This window comes from Artibeus jamaicensis, unplaced genomic scaffold (genome assembly GCF_021234435.1).
Source record: "Artibeus jamaicensis isolate MK-2021 breed Jamaican fruit bat unplaced genomic scaffold, CSHL_Jam_final contig_3188, whole genome shotgun sequence".
Lineage (NCBI taxonomy): Eukaryota > Metazoa > Chordata > Mammalia > Chiroptera > Phyllostomidae > Artibeus > Artibeus jamaicensis.
In genome coordinates, this window is record NW_026521745.1 from 676829 (window position 1) to 696749 (window position 19921).

At 38.2% G+C, this 19921-nt stretch overlaps 2 protein-coding genes and 1 pseudogene across 3 annotated transcripts; 2 read left to right on the top strand and 1 right to left on the bottom strand.

Moving 5' to 3' along the window:
• Window positions 1–446: 446 nt before the first annotated feature.
• On the bottom strand, window positions 447–17311 carry SKA3 (spindle and kinetochore associated complex subunit 3). Of its 2 annotated transcripts, XM_037157753.2 has the most exons (9): window positions 17135–17311; window positions 12394–12455; window positions 12120–12285; window positions 9657–10080; window positions 7935–8014; window positions 5815–5900; window positions 3702–3905; window positions 2141–2268; window positions 447–1187 (listed from the first exon to the last, which is right to left on the bottom strand). In XM_037157753.2, the coding sequence occupies exons 1-8, from the start codon at window positions 17235–17237 to the stop codon at window positions 2164–2166; spliced, it is 1230 nt and encodes a 409-aa protein (XP_037013648.2). In that variant the 5' UTR covers window positions 17238–17311; the 3' UTR covers window positions 447–1187; window positions 2141–2163. The 2 variants fall into 2 exon arrangements, with proteins under 2 accessions (XP_037013648.2, XP_053519477.1); XM_053663502.1 differs by lacking the exons at window positions 12120–12285; window positions 12394–12455.
• LOC119058516 (DENN domain-containing protein 10-like) lies at window positions 13731–14574 on the top strand (annotated as a pseudogene).
• Window positions 17312–17335: 24 nt separating the features above from the next.
• MRPL57 (mitochondrial ribosomal protein L57) lies at window positions 17336–18935 on the top strand. Its single transcript, XM_037157793.2, has 2 exons — window positions 17336–17439; window positions 17557–18935. The coding sequence occupies exon 2, from the start codon at window positions 17565–17567 to the stop codon at window positions 17871–17873; it is 309 nt and encodes a 102-aa protein (XP_037013688.1). The 5' UTR covers window positions 17336–17439; window positions 17557–17564; the 3' UTR covers window positions 17874–18935.
• The last annotated feature ends 986 nt before the right edge of the window (window positions 18936–19921 follow it).

The following is a 19921-nucleotide window of genomic DNA, read 5'->3' on the forward strand; positions in this document are numbered from 1 at the left end:
GGAAGCATCATTAATTCTAAGTAACAGAAACTGATCACAGGAGGATCAGGGGAAGAGAAACTTTGGACAAATTAAATTTGAGGGGCTATCACAGAACAAGTGGAGACACCAGGCAGGCATCAGAAATGCTTAATAATGAATCATTTCCATCTTAGACATTTTCTCCTTATGCCCCTCTAACTGCTGTACCACTTCTCATCAAAAGGGATCTCAGTCCACCATGTTTCCTCACCCTATTCCCTCTTTAGTCCTCCAGCACCCAATCAAAATTAATCATTGTCATCAATATCCATTTTGCCACCAAGTCCAATGGTCAATCCTGTCTCCTTTTTACTTGGATTCTCAGCAATAATGACCTTGAAATCCTTTCTTCTACTTACTGACCTCAAACTCTGCTTGATGGTCTACCAGGTTCAGTCCTAGGATGCTGGACCCTCCCTCCACAGTCCACCCATCCCATGCATTTCTATGGATGCAAGCTGTAGTAATGGTGAAAAGGTTGGTAGAAATTTACATATTTAACAAAAATTACAACTACACAGTAATTCCTAGAACACAGAATAAATCAAATTTTGTTTTAATGACAATTTTCTGACAAAATGAAGAGATCAGTTTTTACCTTTGACTTTCAAGGCATAGTTACAGAAGAGGGTACTCTTGTGATAAACCTATGAAGCATCTTGTTATGATACTTGTCAGCTGTTTCTTCTCAAATTCTAAAATGGTCTTCACAATATGCTAGGTTCTTATTTTCCCACTGGCTATAATCTGAGACATTTGCTGAAGTACTTTCATGAACTTAGGTAAAATTACTATTCAGTTGTACTTATACTGGAAGGTGTGAGGCTATCAGATGGTTCTAGATGCAGTCTTTTGGTTCTTGTGGCCACAGCTGACAGTCTGGAGAAGGGCACTTGGCCCAGGAAGAGGCATCAGAATCTTCAGAGAGAGTGTGGCCTCAGGGCCTGGGTAGCCACTGGAGGGGAACTTGGAGAGGCCAGTACCATGTGTGGGAAGAGCTGAGCTGACCTGATGAAATGGACACCAAGTACATTTGGGAGTAAAAAGGAAATACATCCTGACAGCAGGTGAGTCCCCGATTCCAATATCTGAGACCTACTACAGTGCAGTTATCCTGGCCTGTAAATTCTTCTTTTCCTAAGTGAAGCTGTCGATTGTAAACAACTCTGTTTTAAAAGAGAAATGTTGAAATAAAAGGTGTAAGAGGCTTGGGGACAATCATGGAGGGGACAAGGGAAGGGCAGAATTAGGGTTAAGGGAGAAGCGGTGTCTAGCAGACAACGGTAACTTATCTAGCTCGGAGAAGAGTGGAGGTGACCTTATTTGAGCTGTAAACAATGACACTTAAATTTGAAAAATTGAGCCCACTTCCTAGAAGTATTACTTAATCCATTCTTAGATTAGGTATGGTAAATCCGAAATTTGTGGAAATAATAATATTATTTAAAAACTGGATTAGTGAGCTGTAGCTCAACAATATTGAGGTTAAACTAAATCAAAACTTAATACAAAATGCATTATGACATCAGTGTCCAGGCCCATCTTTGATACAGGTTGGTTTTTAGATGAGACATGGGAATGTGAAAAAGTAAGTCCAGCTTTGCTTTCAACTCATTCTATTCAGTTTCTATGATAGATGGATCAATTAGAATTTCTGCAAAAGGACACAAATAAAAAAATCAGGTATAATTAATAACCATCAACAAATGCCGTAACACTGGTTATATAGTTTTACACTTTCTGTAAAAAAATTGGATAGATTCCCAATGATGATATCAATCAAACTTGCTACTGTGGGAGTAAGATTTAGAGATTACAAATTTTACACATAGAGAGACATAGGCTAGACTAACCCAAACTGCCAAATATCAAAAATTATTTTTACAACCATTCAAATGCTAATTTTTAGATATTCTCAAATGACAAGTACCATATTTTGCTGTATATAATGCACACCCACGTTTTCGTGTACATTATACAAGAGGTTATTATACTCATGATATGTAACCATTATAACCATGTATAATGCACATCCTTGTTTTTCCCTGAAAAATTGGGGCAAAGAGTGTGCATTATACACAGCAAAATACATTTTCTTTAGAATGGTAAACATACTCACTTTCATTTTTTGTTGCCAACATCTCAGCTGTTTTGTCCTTTGCATCTACTGAGGAATGGTTTGCTGGGAGGCATGGCCTTAACTGCTACTGGAGTAGTAGCTAGATTTGGGTTGTATTTTGATAAAATCTAAAAAAACCAAGCAAAATAGTTTTTATTAAGTCATATAAACAACATAAATTTGGAAGGTGTTATAAAACATTCAAGAAACCCAAGGAAAACTTGAAGGTATGGGTTGTTTGAAACAGTAAGAATCTATTATCAGCACAGCTCAACACCACAGAAATGATGGCAATATTGGAGATTTAACTTGCCTGTGGAGGCTTGATAAAGCCTTCTAAAATGTACACCGGGGATAATGGAAATAAGCAGCAGTGTGTCCATGTGAACAAATTAAGCCTTTACAAAGATATTAGGGAAAACATAAACAGGAATGAGGCAAAATAAATGCTCAAAAGAAAGATTGCTAGTTACATAGATTATAAAAAGTGTGAAATATCAGCTATGATTGACAAGGTTTCCCTCTTTTAACATAGAAATAAAAAGGGAAATGGAACTGTATATAATGCCTTATAGACAGAAGCTGCTCCTTACTCAATTTATTATAATGCCCAGAAAAAAAAGAAAAGATAGAAAAAGGAGGGTAATAAACCCTTTACTATTATCTTAGGATGAGTCTGTTCTAACTGCATTTGGATATTTTGCCAAGTAGTTTTATCTCTCATACTTCCCATAAGCTAGGAAGGTTGCTAGAATGATTATTATAATTGTCTGACACTGCAGCTCCTATGGGGGGAGGAGGAGAAAGCTCAAAGAATCAGAATGGTGGTTATTTAGTAATTTGTCAGTTGTTATAAGTTAGCAGTTGACTAGCAGTAAATGAGCTTATACTAAAGAGTTGGAGATTCTAACATTTAAATCAGTGTTTTTCAAACTGAGGTCTAAGACATCTGAAGTTCAAGAAACACTAATGTAAGTTACTCATAATACCCCCCCGGAGAACTGTAAGATAAATGACATTCCTGACTTGGCCAGCAACACCTCCCATGGAAACAATGGTCAATAGACCACCACAGCTGAGCAACTATTAGAAAATATATAAGAATACATTTCTTGCCCTGGCTGGCGTAGCTCAGTGGATTGAGCGCGGGCCTGCAAACCGAAGGATCACAGTTCCATTCCCAGTCAGAGCACATGCCTGAGTTGCAGGCCAGTTCCCAGCAGGGGACACACAAAAGGCAACCACACATTAATATTTCTCTCGCTCTCTCCTTCCCTTCCCCTCTAAAGATAAATAAAATCTTTTAAAGAATACATTTCTGAATATGAAGTTAAAGAGAAAATGCCCTGATAGCATACAAGTATGAGGACAGCACTAGCTTTTGTTCAGTTCAGAGGAATCTTAGCCAGGTAGTGTAAGAAAGGCCTAGGATCCCAGAATTTAGATTTTTTCAATACCCAAACCAGTACATAGCCCAGTGATAAATCATAGTTTACACTAGAGATTATATAAATATCTAACTTTGAAGTAAATGTATCATAAAAAAAGCCTGGAAAATAACCTGGAGAACATCTTCTGGAATTGTAGTTACTTTTGGAGGTGTGGGTGTTCTGAGCAGATTCTCACAAGACAAAATCACAGGGGAAGAAGAAGCGACACAATTCTCAAAGCACTTGTCCGAATTTAAAATTAATGATGTACAGTCTTTCATTTCCAAATCATCTGATGAACTGTTTGTTCCTGATATTTGATAACTTGTGGATACCTAATGAATAAAAAATAAATAATTAAATTATGGTGCTATAAAGTAAATGAAAATTACTAGTTCTCTTGGGGTTGCTAAATAGGCCATACATGACTCCCTCTTCCCTGATTGAGTACTAAATAAAATCAAGAGAACAAAGAAATGGCATATGGAAAACAAAGTACTATCTCCATTACCAATAAAGGCTGAGCTAGAGCTTAATATGAAAAATGAACTGAACCCCACATTTAGATGATTTTTACCCCCCTAATGTCAGACAACACTAACTGGTCTGGAAGACAGTCACAGCACAAATGAGCAAGTTACCACAGGCCCTCACCCCCAAGAGGAAGAAAGCCTATCTTAGGGAAGCCCAGGATTTTACTTCTCTACACCTAGTGTCCAACATGGGAGCCTCAGCCACCTGGGGTTGGTCAAACTTAATTAATAAAGTAAAAAAAAATAATTAGTTCCATAGTTGCACTTGCCACACTTTATGTGCTCAATAGCTGGCTGTGACTAGTAGCTATCATACTGGGCACATGGAATACAGCACATCTCCATCACTGGAGAAAGTTCTGTTAGATGGCTTGGTTTACCTACCACATAGGCTGTCTTAATTGTTCAGATCAAAATTAAAAAGGGATGAGGTGCCCTGGCTGATGTAGCTCAGTGGATTGAGTGTGACCTGCAAACCAAAGAAGGGTTGCTGGTTTGATTCCCAGTCAGGGTACATGCCTGGGTTGCGGGCCAGATCCCCAGTAGGGGGCACACAAGAGGCAACCACACATTGATGTTTCTCTCCCTCTCTTTCTCCTTCCCTTCCCCTCTGTCTAAAAATAAATAAAAAAGCTTTAAAAAAACAACTGTTAATTTTTTAAAAAAGGATGAGGTTTTTTATTATACTTTGTTCACTAGGGAAAATTTGGGGGAAAATATTGACCCATAAATACCTGCATATTGGTTTGTTACTATTTATTCTTTTTTCTTAAAATATAATAGTCCCCCCTTATCCACAGAGAATATGTTCCAAGATCCTCAGGAAATGCATGAAACCCCAGGTAGAACTGAATCCTAAATGTACTATGTTTTTTCCTATACATATAAACCTATAATAAAGTTTAATTTATAAATTAGGCACAGTAAGAGATCAATAATAACTAATAATAAAATAGAGCAATTTTAATATACTGTAATAAAGGTTATGTGACTGGAACACAAGCACTGTGATACCTTGACTGTTGATCTGGTAACTGAGACAGCTACTAGGTGACTAAAACAGGAGGATAGTATCTAGTGTGGACATGCTAGAAAAAGGAATGATTCATATCCCAGATGGGATGGAGTGGGAGGGTGAGAGATTGTATCACTCTACTCAAAGGAGCACAATTGAAAACTTATGACCTGTTTATTTCTGGAATATTCCATTTAATATTTTCAGACGGTGGTTTACCTGTGGGTTCACAGGTAAGTGAAACCACAGGAAACAAACAAAAAAAACGTGGGTAAGAGAGGACTATTGTATATGGGTGTGTATATGTATATACACATACATGTCATTTTCCATATAATTAAATATTTCTTAAAAAGTACCTGTTTTTCAAAAATATGATAGGTAACACTGGATTTTTACTGACATAGTTTAATGTATCTCACTTCCTCTCTAACATTTGACATTTAGACTTTGTTTTGCTCTTAAAAATAACTTACTTGGTATAGTAAATATGTCCCAGTAAGCTTTACAGTTAAAAGGTATGAAAAAATTTAAAGTTCTTGATAAATGCTGCTAAATTACCCTCCATAAGTATACAGTAAATATACAGTTAAAGTATGCATTATTCTAAGTTTTTAAACAGACTGAGTTCAGAAACAGTAGGGTATCTGTATCATTAGGAACAATATTAGGGCTTTCAATTTTATGAAAATTTACCAAGGCTGTATTGCTCTCTGTAGAAGGAATTTTCAAACCTGGAGTAGAGAACGTAGGAGCCAAGGGAGACTTTGTACATTTTGCATCTAAAAGATACACAATTGCATGAAAATAAATATTTGAAACACAGATTTCAACTTCAAAGCTATAATTTCTGCTAATATAATTTATGTGTTTTATTTTACTTTTTGTTTTTTAAAGGTTTTATTTACTTTTACAGAGGGGAAGTGAGGGAAAAAGAGAGGGAGAGAAATATCATAATCATAAAGCATTGTTCTGGCCCTGGCTGGTGTAGCTCAGTGGATTGAGCTCGGGCCTGGGAACCAAAAGATCGAGGTTGGAGTCCCAATCAGGGCACATGCCTGGATTGCAGGCCAGTTCCCTGCAGGCCAGTTCCCAGCAGGGGACACAGGAAAGGCAACCATACATTGATGTTTCTCTCCCTCTCTCCTTCCCCCCTTCCCCTCTAAAGATAAATAAATAAAATCTTAAAAAAAATAATAAAGCATTGTTCCCTCTCAGACTCCTCCCACACAAAGCATGGACATGGGTCACCCCACCTTGGTGAATACCTAAGGCTCCACCCCTTACTATGTAGCAGGTGGGGAGACCAAAAAAGGGGGTGGGGGGAAAGAGGCCCAAATAAAAGAGCAGATCAAAGCTCCAAAAATAGAACTAAGTGATGAAGAGATAGCCAACCTATCAGATGTAGAGTTCAAAACACTAGAAAGCAGGATGCTCACAGAAATGTTTCAGCATCATCTCAAAGCAATAGTGAAGGCTATGAAAGGTGAAATAAAGGAAAATGTACAGGGAACCAACAGTGACTAGAAGGAAACCAGGACTCAAATCAAAGGTTTGGACCAGAAGGAAGAAATAAACAGTCAACCAGAACAGAATGAAGAAACAAGAATTCAGAAAAGGGAGGAGAGGCTTTGGAACCCCCAGGACAACTTTAAAAGTTCCAACATCCAAATCATAGGGGTGCCAGCAGAAGAGGTACACCAAGGAATGGGAAACTTATTTAAAATAATAATGAAGGAGAACTTCCTTAATCTGGCAAAGGAAAAAGACTTCCAGGATGTCCAGGAAGCTCAGGGAGTCCCAAAGAAGTTGGATCCAAGGAAGCATACACCAAGGCACATCTTAATTACATTAACCAAGATTAAAGAGGAGAATATTAAAAGCAGTAAGAGAAAAGGAGAGAGTTACCTACAAAGGATTGCCCCTTAAACTATCAGCTGCTTTCTCCAAAGAAACCTTGCAGGCAAGAAGGGGCTGGAAAGAAGTATTCCAAGTCATGAAAGTCAAGGACCTACATCCAAGAATACTCTATCCAGCAAAGCTATTATTTAGAATGAAAGGGCAGATAAAGTGCTTCCCAGATAAAGTAAAGTTAAAGGAGTTCATCATTACTCAGCCCTTATTATATGAAATGTTAAAGGGACTTATTTAAGAAACAGAAGATCAAAAACTATGAACAGTAAAATGATAACACTTATCAACAACTGAACCTAAAAAACAAAAAACAAAACTAAGCAAACAACAAGAACAGGAACAGAATCACAGAAATGAAGATCACATGGAGGGTTATCAGTGGGGAGGGCTATCTATGGGGAAAAAGGTACAGGGAATAAGAAGCATAATTGTTAGGTAAAAAAAGACAGGGGAGGTTAAGAATAGTATAGGAAATGTAGAAGCCAAAGAACTTATGTATGACCTACGGACATGAACTAAGGGGCCAGGCAGGGATTATGGGTGGGAGGGGAGGTGCAGTCCAGAGGGGAATAAAGGGCGGGGGGAATGGAACAACTGTAACAGCATGATCAATAAAATATGTTTTAAAATGGTGAAAAAATATATTGATATACTTTAAGTTAAAATGTAAAAAAAAAACCTGGTAAATGCTGAATGTAACAAGGAAGATTATGAAAAGCAAGTCAGAAAATTATATATCTTTCTGTTGTATGATATCATGCTGAACATGAATGGAATGGTTCTTAATATAACTTGAGGTCACCAACTGAGGCTATCAGAATACCTATGGTGACAGAACCATTTTTGTACAAAGGTCATCTGCAAAGAGCACAGCTGAGAAGGAACTTGATTTTTACACTTACCATTTTTTTCCAATTGGTTGTTCATTACATCAGAAGTGGCACTATCACTGGACATTGGTTCTGTTTTTATGACTTCCTCACTGGCGTGATTAATAGGGAAATTATAAGGTTATAAAAAAGTTAATATTATTAAACCTTGGAAAATTTAATCTTATTATAAATCATCAAGTCTGGACAAACGTTTAGTCCTATTTTATGGAACAGAAGGCCCATGGAACATTTTTTTTATAATATATAAACATGGCTCAAAAAAGGTTAAGAACCATTTTGTATTGACAGTTTTGACTTTTAGAAGTAGATTAAGAAGCTCTGACTTACAACAAGGAAAGCGATATGTTTAACTCATTATAAACTACTGTTTCTGGGCTATTTTGTTCCAGTTATAGGTCCATTCTCTGAAGTTTTATACTGTTTTACTTACTATGGCTTTATATATTTTAATATCTAGTACACAGGTGGCAAACACAAGGATTGTGGGCCAAATCTGGCCCTCCATCTTGTTTCTACCTGGTGGCAGCACCGAGATCTCACTTAACTGTTAAGGAGTAGTTACGTTTATACAGTCATAAAATTACATTTGACCCTTTGAAGGCAACTGTGAGGCTGATGTGGCCCCCACTGAAAATGAGTTTGACACTCCTGATCTAATAGATCAAGTCCCCTTATTACTCTTATTTTTCATTATTTTTTTAGCTATCCTTTTTTATTCTTCCAAACAAATTTTAGGATCATTTTGTCAAATATTCCTCTTTCTCCACCTTACAGAGACTTTGTTGTGATTGCATGACACCTATAAATTAATTTGATATGATTAAACATACTAGTCACTTGATTCAGGGATATAATCTCTCTCCATCCTAATTTTCTCTGTATATAACTCAGACATGCTTTATGATTTGAATCACATAGGCCTTTTACCTACAACTGGCATAGGTATTCTACTTTCTTTGTTGCAAATCTGAATGGGTTTTTCCCACTATATTTGCCAACTAGTTATTAATAAAATATAGGAAAGCATATTAAGTGGTTATTTTTCACTTATTTGAATTTCCCCAATTTCTCAGTACTCTGTACTATCTCTAATAGCCTAAAAAATAAAAAACATAGCCCTTAGTTCATTTGCACTTATGTTTAAATAAGAACCAGTTCTTAGACTGATCAATTCTACCTTTCTAAAAATCTTACTAATCACTCCCAATCTCTTTAGCATGAAATTAACCACTGAATTTCAAGTTCATATTAAAACACTCAAATTTAAGAGCACCACTAAAGGTACCACAAAATCAACACGTAACATATCTCTTGTCCCTCCAAGGTGCAGGTATTCCTTAGTTTTTTTCTAGTGCCATCCTAGGTAACAAATCAGAAATCTGGGATTGACCCCTGATCCCCTTTTCTTCCCAAGTCTCCTCCATACCGAAATAACATAAATTCTTACTAATTTTACCCTTACTTCTCTATCTCACCAAATACAATTTTTTTTTTTTCAGGACTGTGTCACTCCTGTAGCGTCTTACCTTAAAATAAAACAAAACACCCCCCCCAAAAAAAAACCCCACAATAGCTCACACTTTACTGATACAATTAGTAATTCAGGAAAGTTTGAAATAAGAAGTATCTGAAAACTCAGTCAGAAACATCCTTTTTTTTTTTTTTGAAAAAATCAATAAATAGAAAAGACACAAAGTGATATAAAATGTGCCTTTTAAGAAAGCTGCTTACCTTTTATTCTTCACATTTTTAAGTTCCATTGTGTAATCTTCATTCAAACACATAGTATATTCAGAGATACCAAAATGCTCTAATTTAGGAGTCACACACTCAAAATCGTCCATATTTAGTGCACATTTTGGAGTTTTTAGTACTTTAACTAGTGATTGTTTGGAAGATGGAGTTAACATTTTTGGCTCTTCCTTTTGGTTGTTTACCGCTGGTGGAGGATTCAGTGGAACTTGAGATATCAGGTACCGCTCAAGTCCAAAATCTGAAAGTTGTGGACTACATGGAATCTTCTCAGAAACAGAGCTGCTTGGAACAACATTACTATTGTCCCTGTTGTTAGATACATCATCCTTCACATCAGACTTTTGAAGATTTTCATCCTCAATGGACTCTAGTTTAGAGTCAACAACTTCTTGCTCATCCTCTGGGAGAAAAGAAGGTCATATTGTGTTCAAACATTAAATCAGGAAATCTCCAGTACTAAAAGCACATAGAACAGTTTCATTTGAAATATGCAAAACAGGCAAAAGTCCCGATTCTGTCCTTAGTCTCTAAAGCTTTATTTTACTTCTACCTTTAGTAAATTTCTGACATGAACCTCTGGTCCACCCATATCCCATTTTTATGACATTGGAGAAAGGAAGTAAAGTGTTAAAAATCAATACCCACAAATATGTCTGATTTCGTTCATTCCCCAGTTAATGTAATTTAGCCGTTGTTCTCAACACAATCTAGATTTAACATAAAAAATATTACTTTAGATATTTAACTCATAGATGCCTGTAAAGAAAATACTGTTATATACATAGATAAATTTTAATCCTGTCGGTCTAGAACACATGCATCAAAAGCCTAGTGAGAAATAACAGAACAGCATTAGAAAGATGTATTTCCTCTCTTTAATAGGGTTATATTTGGCTCTAAACCCTAATGCTTAACCACTACACTGAGCACTTCTGACTAAATAATTGAATAACAACTCTACTTTTCCCCACAGTCCTTTGTAATTTCCCGGGTACGTTATTGATGAATGAATTTGGTATGGAACTGAAGCTGGAATTAGATTAGCACCTTCAATGCCAAGTCCTTTTTTGTTTCTGTTTTCTCCATCTTTTAAAGAAAGATCTATAGTTGAAATAGGGTCTCTCAAATACTGGTGGAGATCCCTGTCAGAATCTTTTGGATCCAAAAGAATAGAAAAGGGGTAAATTTAGGCTGTACATTTATTTGACTAGCTAAGATATCAAACAGACTAGATGCACACTTTGTTTTGATCAGCAACTGGAAGTTAAGCAGTATAAGGTACTATTTTTGTGCATAAACCAAGATGCATTAAAAAAGTTATAATAAACTTTGATTTCATCGTTTTTGGCCCTTGTGAGAGCTGGCTGCTGATTCACTGAGTTCTGTTCTGACACTGTGCTTTTTGTTAATTCTGAAATGTTACAACTACCAAAAACCTCTTGTACTTATCACAAGGCTGTCATTGATGAGATTAATGAAATAAAATCATCACCACAATCACCCCCATTTCATAAGCGGGGGAAAGCAATTTAGAGAAACTGTCCATGTCACACAAGTATAGAGTATACAGACAGTGGAGCCAGTGTTTGAATCCATGGCTCATGCACACCAAAGTCAGCCGAATTGCTTACATTACACTATGTGGACTGTTTACATAATTTCCATACCCATTCTCAGTACATATCTGTTGAAATTAATTATGTTACTCATGTAAAAGATTACTCTCATAATGGAAATGACACTGAAGCTCACTGAAATTGGTCAACCAAAGGTAAAGGAACAACAATAACAATAATTAACATCTGCTGATTAACATGCCAGGTACTGTTCTCAGTAAATTTTATTTAATCCTAATACAACCTGAGAGATAGAGATTATTTCATCTCCACTTTACAAATGAAAAACTGAGGTACAAGGCTAAGCAGATAGTCAAAGACAATGCATCTAGTAAAGTGGAATCAGAGATTTGAACTCAGGCAGTTTGGCTCTGAATTTAAAACCACTATGCCATACTCCACTAGAATTTTAAAACGGAAAACTCCTCAATTTATATAGGCAAAAACAATCTCATTCTACACAAGAGGAACTTGAGAGTAAGAACAATAAAACATGCCTGAAGGTCAGTCTCTCACTAGCAGAGCTAACTAGAAACCAACTATACTGAAATAACATAAATACATATACTTTGTACTGTTCTTGCATCTAGCATTGTTAGTTCTCATTCAGCATTTTGGAAAGGACAGCATGAACTGTATACTGCACCACTGATCAGCACTGCATCCAGCACAGTGGTTGCTGCATAAATGATCAAATGATGGTCACATAATGGCAGAGCAAGAACTACAAACCACAGCCAGGGGAAAAACAGCTCTTACTGAATCACGGTGCTCTTTCTCTTTGATACTAAAACAAATGCTCTAAAATGTAAGTTATTCACACCTGAATTTTTCTTGGCACATTGATTATATCCATACTTCTGGAAAAACTCTTTTATTTTCATGATATCTGCTGAATTTTTTTTCATCAGTACTTTTGTTGCCTTAATGAAGCCAGTGCTTTCTTGACTTTCCAAACTTGCTTTATCAAGAAGAATATTAACATTATCCTTTTAGGAAGAAAGAAAGCATATTAAAATTTCTCCAACTTTTGGCTAAGTTTATTTAGATTAAAAAAATTACCACATAAAAATGATAAATTAATGTAGCAGTGATACCTTTAGAGTCCGAACTTCTGAATGAAGATCATTTAAAATTCTCATTGCATAATCTTCAAAGTCTTCAATATGAATATTGAAAGGAAAAAGTTCAATAAGGAAAAGGAGGAAAAAATAGGAAATATAATTTAGTATATTTTCTTAGAATTATAAAATCCTTGTAGATATTTATTTATAATTAATATCCTGTTAATCACAAAGGCCTTAATATTAAGGCTTCTCTTTAAAATTTTTATTAAACTGTAACATACACACAGAGTAGCATAGAAATCTCAAGTACATAGTTTGATAACCTTTGAAAGCAAACACATAATCAGCAATCAGATCAGGAAGGGAGGGAGAAGAGGAGATGGCAATATGGTCCAACTGAGCGACTTTTTCACTGATGGGGAGCACTTTTTGATTCCTATTCTAAAAATCTTTGCCAATGACAACACTTAACGCATTCTTCTAAAAGCTTATTGCTCTTTCACATTTAGAGAAAAAATCCAGCTGGAATTGCTCAAGATCCATTCTTTTTTTCCATGTGTGTACAATTGACTTAGCGCTATTTATCGAAAAGACATCTTTTACACACTGTACTGTCACCTTTTTATTAATCAGATGGTCATATATACATAAGAACAGGCCTACAAAATTCTATTTATTTATTCATTCATTCATCCATCCATTCATTTATTTATTTAGAGAGAGAGGAAGGAAAGGAGAAAGACGGAGAGAAACATCAATGTGTGGTTGCCTCTCATGCACCCCTTACTGGTGACCTGGCCTGCAACCCAGGCATGTGCCCTAACTGGGAACTAACCAGTGACCCTTTGGTTCTCAGGCCCACCCTCAGTCCACTGAGCTACACCAGTAAGGGTGAGGGCAGTTTTTTTTAAGGATTATATTTCTCTTTCCTAAAACGTGCTTTCTTTGAAGATCTCCTTCCACCTGTTAAAAGTCAACCAATGACTTTTTTTTTGCATTTTCATTAGGGAAATACAATCCATATCACAATGATTTTCTACCTTATGAATACTGGAATGTCTGTAATCAAAAAGACATAATATCAAATGTTGATGAAGATGTGAAAAAAATAAAATACCCTCCCCCCCCCGTGCCTGCCATTCATTGCTGTTGGAAGTATACAACAGTGCATCCACTTTGGGAAAAAATTGGTTAGTTCTGGCAGCTGCGGCAGCAGAAGGCTGCGGCTGAGGTGGCAGACACGCAGCTGATGCTTCCAGTCAGGCTCACTGAAAAGGAAGTAAATGGAGAAGTTCTGTGGGTGTGGTGTTACCCTTCCACAACAGCTACTTTAAGGAATCTGCTGCTGAGAAAATGCTGCCTTATAGATGAAAACAACCTCCTCCATCCCTTTGTCTTTGGTCAGTACAGAACATAGTTTTATATCACAACAGTTGGAAGTTCCAGAATCTTCCGTTTTGAAAAAGGTGACTAATTTTCCTATTGTTCTGACCGCCAAAGATTTTAACCCAGAGAAATATGCCACCTTCACTAGGATATTGTGTAGAATATACCTGCAACATGGAAGCCCAATTAAAATGGAGAGCAACATTGCAGTTCTTACAAAGGGGATATGCCAGAGTGAAGAAAACGGCTCTTTCCTCAGCAAGGACTTTGGTGCTTGAAAAGCATACCTTGGAGGCGCTATCAAAGACATTGTATTTCAGTTGTCACCCCAAAACAGAAGCTGTCCAGGAGTTTACCAGGACTCTGCCTGCCCTGGTGTGGCTTTGACAGAACTGGACCATAACTGCACTCGTACTTGCACCTCAATGCTGATGAGCTGGAAGCCCTTTAGATGTGCACAGGCTATGTCCCCAGATTTGTAGACTTGGAGGTGGATCAGACCTCTAAGGCATGTTTATGAGTATGGCAGACAGTGAGATTACCATGGCTTGCAAGAGGCCATGACCATGGGCAAACTGCACAAAGAAATTGGCCAGCTAATTGTTAAGTATGCAGAAGATCCAGAGAAATCCAAGCCAAGTTATACAGGGTATTTCCCTGAAAACAGAAGAAACCTTTGCCAACCTGGCACCATTTTCAGAAGTTTTGGGTGATAGAGAAAAGCTAGTTCTCAACTTGGAGGCACCAAAGCAAAGACAATTTCTACCAGTGACGGAAAACTTTCTTCGCCATTTAGCTGCAGCCAAACAAATGCTGAAAATCTGACCACATGTCTGAATGTCCTGGATGAGGACTGATACAGAGCTCTGTGACCATGATTATCCATTAACTATGTTAAATACTGCGAATAACAAAGAGATGGTGTATTTTAATGATTTATTTGAAAGTATTGAGATATGACTTGAAAAGCACTGAAACACACATGAGAATGCTTTTGATTTTCTCTTATCTGACTGGCTGCATGCCCACTGTCAGTACTGGGCCAAGCGCTGTAACTACCACAGATAGGTTATGAAATGGCCTGAGGGCCTAGGGTCTAAGAGAAAAGCTCTGTCAAGTTCCTATGTAAATCACAGCAAGTATGAACACCTTCCTTATTATAGGTTCCTGTTTGTCTTATTGTGGTCTACGAACTAATGTTTATTTTCAGAAAGCTGCCTGAAATTTTGCTTTTGTATTCTTCTAGGTAGAACTTTAATTCCTCATGAGGAACTCTACTTTCTGAGCCAAACTACTAAGTTTTCTGCAGAACCATCTGGGAGATCTTTCAAAAGACCCTGCAGATGCACTTTCTTGTAACAGAATTTTTTTTCTTGGCCTTTGAACATTTTGCTTCCATTATGAGGATTTTGCATAGATTTTACACTTGAGCAGACAACTTTAATTATCCGTATTTATACTGTCTCAGAGGTAAGCATTTGGCAAACTTAAGCCATCAGTACTCTTCAATAACCTTGTTGCTAGCAGTATTATTTTGAAAAAGATACCAGTCCTTACATGGCAGAGTAAAATAAGCAGCTCATAAAAAAATAAATTTGTCAGTTCCTTAAAAAGTTAGACATAGGCTTATCTGGCAAGTCACTTCCAAGGGTATACCCAGAGAATTGAAAACATATTCACACAAAAACTTTCATATGAATATAAAATGAATTACTAATACACACTGATATGGATGACCCTTGCAACACTATGCTAAATAAGTCAGCCACAAAAGACCACATAGTATATGATTCCATTTATATGAAATGCCCAGAATAGGCATATCTAGAAAGAAAGAAAGTAGATTAGTGTTTGCATAAGTTTTGTATGGTAGGTAGAGGTGGGACTATGAAATGCTAACAGTCACAGGGGTTTCTTTTGGGGGTGATGAAAATCTAAATTTATTGTGATGGTGGCTGTACAACTCTGAATACACTAAAAGCCACCATATTGCATCCTTTAAATGGCCAGTTATGGTGTGTGAATGTTTTACATCTCAATAAAGATGTTTAGGGGGGAATATAGGGTGGTGCAGGGTAGAGGGGAATGAAGGGGGGAATGGGACAACTGTAATGGCATACTCAATAAAATATAAAAATTAAAAAAAAAGATGTTTAAAAAGTCAACCAATTTAAAGTCTCATCACTGAGATCATAAAAGGTAAAATATTTTTGTGATCATTTTCTCTAATTTTCAGTTTCATATTTTCTGTAATACATATGGGCCTGAATTTGAAAAATTAATCCAACTTTTTCTTGTAAAGCCAAAAGAAAATGCAGAATTCTTGTTCATAGGTAATATGTTGGTAAGAAGGTAAACTTGCACAAGCTTTGTGGAAAGCAATTCAGCTACACATCAAGAATTCAAAATGCTAATAAAATTTTCTATCTTATAGCATTATCTCAACTATGTAAACAAAATCAAAGAAAAACAAAGCAAATCTAAAAATAAGAATGGTAGAAATGCTACTAAAACATTGATTAATGTCTTCTGATGGTGCAGTTATAGACATATCTCTTTCACTTTTCTGTATGTCAACATTTTGCCATGCACACAATACAGGGTGGGGCAAAAGTAGGTTTACGGTTGTTCATATGAAAAAACAATAATTAATAAATAATAATAATACAGAAATAATCTATGTTTCACGTACAACTGTAAACCTAATTTTGCCCCACCCTGTACTATTTTTACAGTCACAAGAATAAATATTTTTAAATGGCTGGATAACCATTTATAAAGTAATTGAAGTAAAAGGATTCTGTGTCTACAGGATGCAATATTTTAAGGCACATTACAATGACATTTATGAAGCCTAAACTACTCTTGCAACTTTAAAAAAATCCCTAATAAAAGGTTAGTAATGAAGAATTTTGCTTTACCTATAAAAAAAGAGCCGTACTGAGTCCTGGTCTTTGTGTTGGCCTCACGGTTTGTTGGGAAAAATAGACGCTTACTGCAACTGCGGGCCATCTGGGTGAGACAAGTCACTCACTATACCTGTGGAGGACAGTCCTGAACGGCTACACTGTCTAATTTTGTTCCTATTGTATGTTATTGATAAGCACAGATTCTGTGCAACTAGCAAGCATATCAGGTGCGCGTGCTGAGCTCAACTTAAATTTTACTCCCAGTGTCCCCGTTTCTCATGGTTACATAGCATAGTGCTGTTTTCCTTTCCCGAGGACGCTGAGTTCACGCCGCCCCTGGGGGCAAAAGAGGGAATTAAGGAGCGCCCGGCGACCCCTGGGCGCTACATTTCCACCGCCGACCCCCTCCCACAAGCGGAAAAACGGCCTTCCCACACAGTGTGCCCGTTTCGACGCCACCCGCCCGTCCCACTCACCGCTGTCTTCCTCTTCCAGCGCGAGGTAGAGCCGCGTCGTCTCGCGGTCCAAGGTGACCGCCACAGACCGCAGCTTCGTACACAAGCTCCGGATCGGGTCCATGGCGACCACAACGCACGGAGACCGCCACTAGTTTGAACCTCCAGCTCCTGCAGCGTTTTTAGTGCAGTGGTTGGCTGACGAGTCAACTCTCGCGGGAGCCGAGGTCTCGCGCGAAGGAGGCGGACGCCGCAAAGAGAGAAAGCCGTTTCGGAGGTGAATCACCCGGCGTGTGAGGAAGCTGGTGTTCGGAGTTGCGCTTCTGGTGAGTTTGCTGTCCTTAGTGGGTCTTCGGGATAGTGAGTGGGCTCCCGCTTCTTGGGAGAGGCCGCTGTCTTTCGGCTGAGCCCACAGTCAGTTGGTTCCCGGTTTCTTTTCGCAGCGGGAGCCATGTTCCTGACCGCGCTGCTGCGCCGCAACCGCATTCCCGGCCACCAGTGGATCGGGAAGCACCGGAGGCCGCGTTCCGTGTCCTTCCACGGGAAGCAGAACACAATCCGCCGCCTGGAGGTGGAGGCAGAGAACCACTACTGGCTGAGCACACCCTTCCTTACTCCCTCACAGGAGTTCGGGCACGCTGCGGCCCGCAGAGCGGCTGCCTTCCAGGCCATTAAAGCTGCTGGCGAGGCCAAGTTCCCGCGGCACAGGCTGCTGGCCGACCAGCTCAGCCACCTCAGTGTCACCAAGAAGTGGCCCTAACAGAATTGCTGTCCCTTGTCTCGGGAACCGGAAAAGCTAGAAAAATAGGACTTGTGGACTAGATATATGGGCAGAACACTGCTTGCAGAACACCTGAGCTCCAGCTTCCTGTCTGTTGTGTCGTGTTTCTGTTTCTAAAAGTGTCATGTGTCTTTTCCCCAGGGGTCATGGTGATGTGAGTTGTATTCTGGGTGACTGCTGCGATAAATATACAAAGTGTGATTCGAGGTCTGTGTATGACACCGAGTAACTGCCTAAATGTAAAGGAAAAAAAGCTTTGTCAGTCAGACATATTCCTAAAAATAGCATTTTCTTCTGGGATTTGTCAACAGCAGTGGATATTTACACAAAGTGAAATGTGCTTATCAGGACTGCTACATGGAATTTTTTTTTTTTACGTGATTGGGTACAATTAACATACTACGCAGTATACCACTTGTAGATGTTTGATTTCAAATAACCCTTTTCTGAATGAAAACAGGCACTTTATGGGTGTCAGCTGAGAAAATAATCTATTGAGGCAGGTTAGTAAGAAACTAGGATTCCTTGGCAAGTGGAATGAGGAAAACTGAGACAAAAAGTCACCACAGAGCAAGTAATAGTGAGCTGATAAATCACAAGATTCAGTCCTCCCTAAGCAAAGGTATCTAAGAGCAGGTGGTTTAAAGTCGCCTTAGGGAAATAGGTAATAAAAAAAAAAAACAATTAGAGCCAGATTAATCCAAGATAGAGGTGAAACTAACCAGAAAATGACCCCAAACTTAATTATATTCAGTTTAATGATTACTCTGTTGAGGTGCTCCCCTGGGACCCCCCTGAAATTCCTGCCTATAGAAAATAGGTAAAATCCTCAGGACTAGGGACACCACCTTGGCTCTTTGAGCACACGCTTTCCTCTGGCATGTACTTTGCTTCTATGCTAAGCTCTCAGGCTCTGGGCAAACCTGCACCCAGGGGAGCAATGGCAATGGCAGCTATATCAGGTATACCCCCAATCCTGTCTTGAAGGGCCCATCCTTTGCATCACTGTCGCAAGCCTTAATAAACTTACTTTCGCCTGGACTCTGTCTGGAAATTTTTCCTGCACGAATCAACAACCCCAAGGTTGCCTGATGTATGAAAGGGTCTGGACCCTGCCAGGCAGCTGCAGGTCCAGCCCCTGGGGGTGGAAACGCTCTAGTAACACTATCATCTGGGACAGTTTTAACTGTGAAGAAACATTTAAGGAACTACAAAATTACGCTGCTAGTAATGATAATGACTTGGACTTTAATTGCTGTATTACCCAGAAATCTAGACTAATATGTCTGTGTTTAATAGAAAAATTTCACTTCCCTCTGTCCCCAGGACCCAACTCTGGAAACAAATGTGAATGAAACGAACTTTCAGAACTGTAAGTGGAATCACACAGTATGTGTTGATTTCTGCAATTTTTTTCAGATATTTTATTATGCATTACAGTTGTCTCATTTACCCCCCCTTTATTCCCCTCCATCCTGCACACTGCCTCCCACCCACTCCCCCCCCACCCCCACTTTACTTCATGTCCATAGGTCATACAGATAAGTTCTTTGGCTTCTATATTTCCTGTACTATTCTTAACCTCCTACTATCTATTTTCTACCTACCATTTATGCTGCTTATTCCCTGTACCTTTTCTCCCTCTCTCCAACTTCCCACTCCCCAGCTGATAACCTTCCGTGCAATCTCCATTTCTGTGATTCTGTTTCTCTTCTAGTTTGCTTAGTTTTGTTATTTTTTTTTAGGTTCTGATGTTAATTGTTGTGAGTTTATTATCATCTTACTGTTCATGTTTTTGGTTTTCTTTTTCTTTGATAAGTGCCTTTAACATTTCATATAATAAGGGCTTAGTGATGATGAGCTCCTTTAACTGGACCTTGTCTGGGAAGCACTTTATCTGCCCTTCCATTGTCAATGATAGCTTTGCTGGATAGAATAATCTTGGATGTAGGTCCTTGAGTTTCATGACTTTGAATATTTTCCAGTCCCTTTCCTGCACAGTTTCTTTTGAAAAATCAGCTGACAGT

Excerpts from the sequence above, each read along its gene's own strand:
- SKA3 (XM_037157753.2), bottom strand. The coding sequence starts at position 17,237 with ATGGACCCGATCCGGAGCTTGTGTACGAAGCTGCGGTCTGTGGCGGTC. Across the intron at positions 12,456-17,134 it reads GCTGGAAGAGGAAGACAGCG|ACTTTGAAGATTATGCAATG; the intron begins GTGAGTGGGACG and ends TTCATATTGAAG. Across the intron at positions 12,286-12,393 it reads CAGAAGTTCGGACTCTAAAG|GATAATGTTAATATTCTTCT; the intron begins GTATCACTGCTA and ends TCTTCCTAAAAG.
- MRPL57 (XM_037157793.2), top strand. The coding sequence starts at position 17,565 with ATGTTCCTGACCGCGCTGCTGCGCCGCAACCGCATTCCCGGCCACCAG.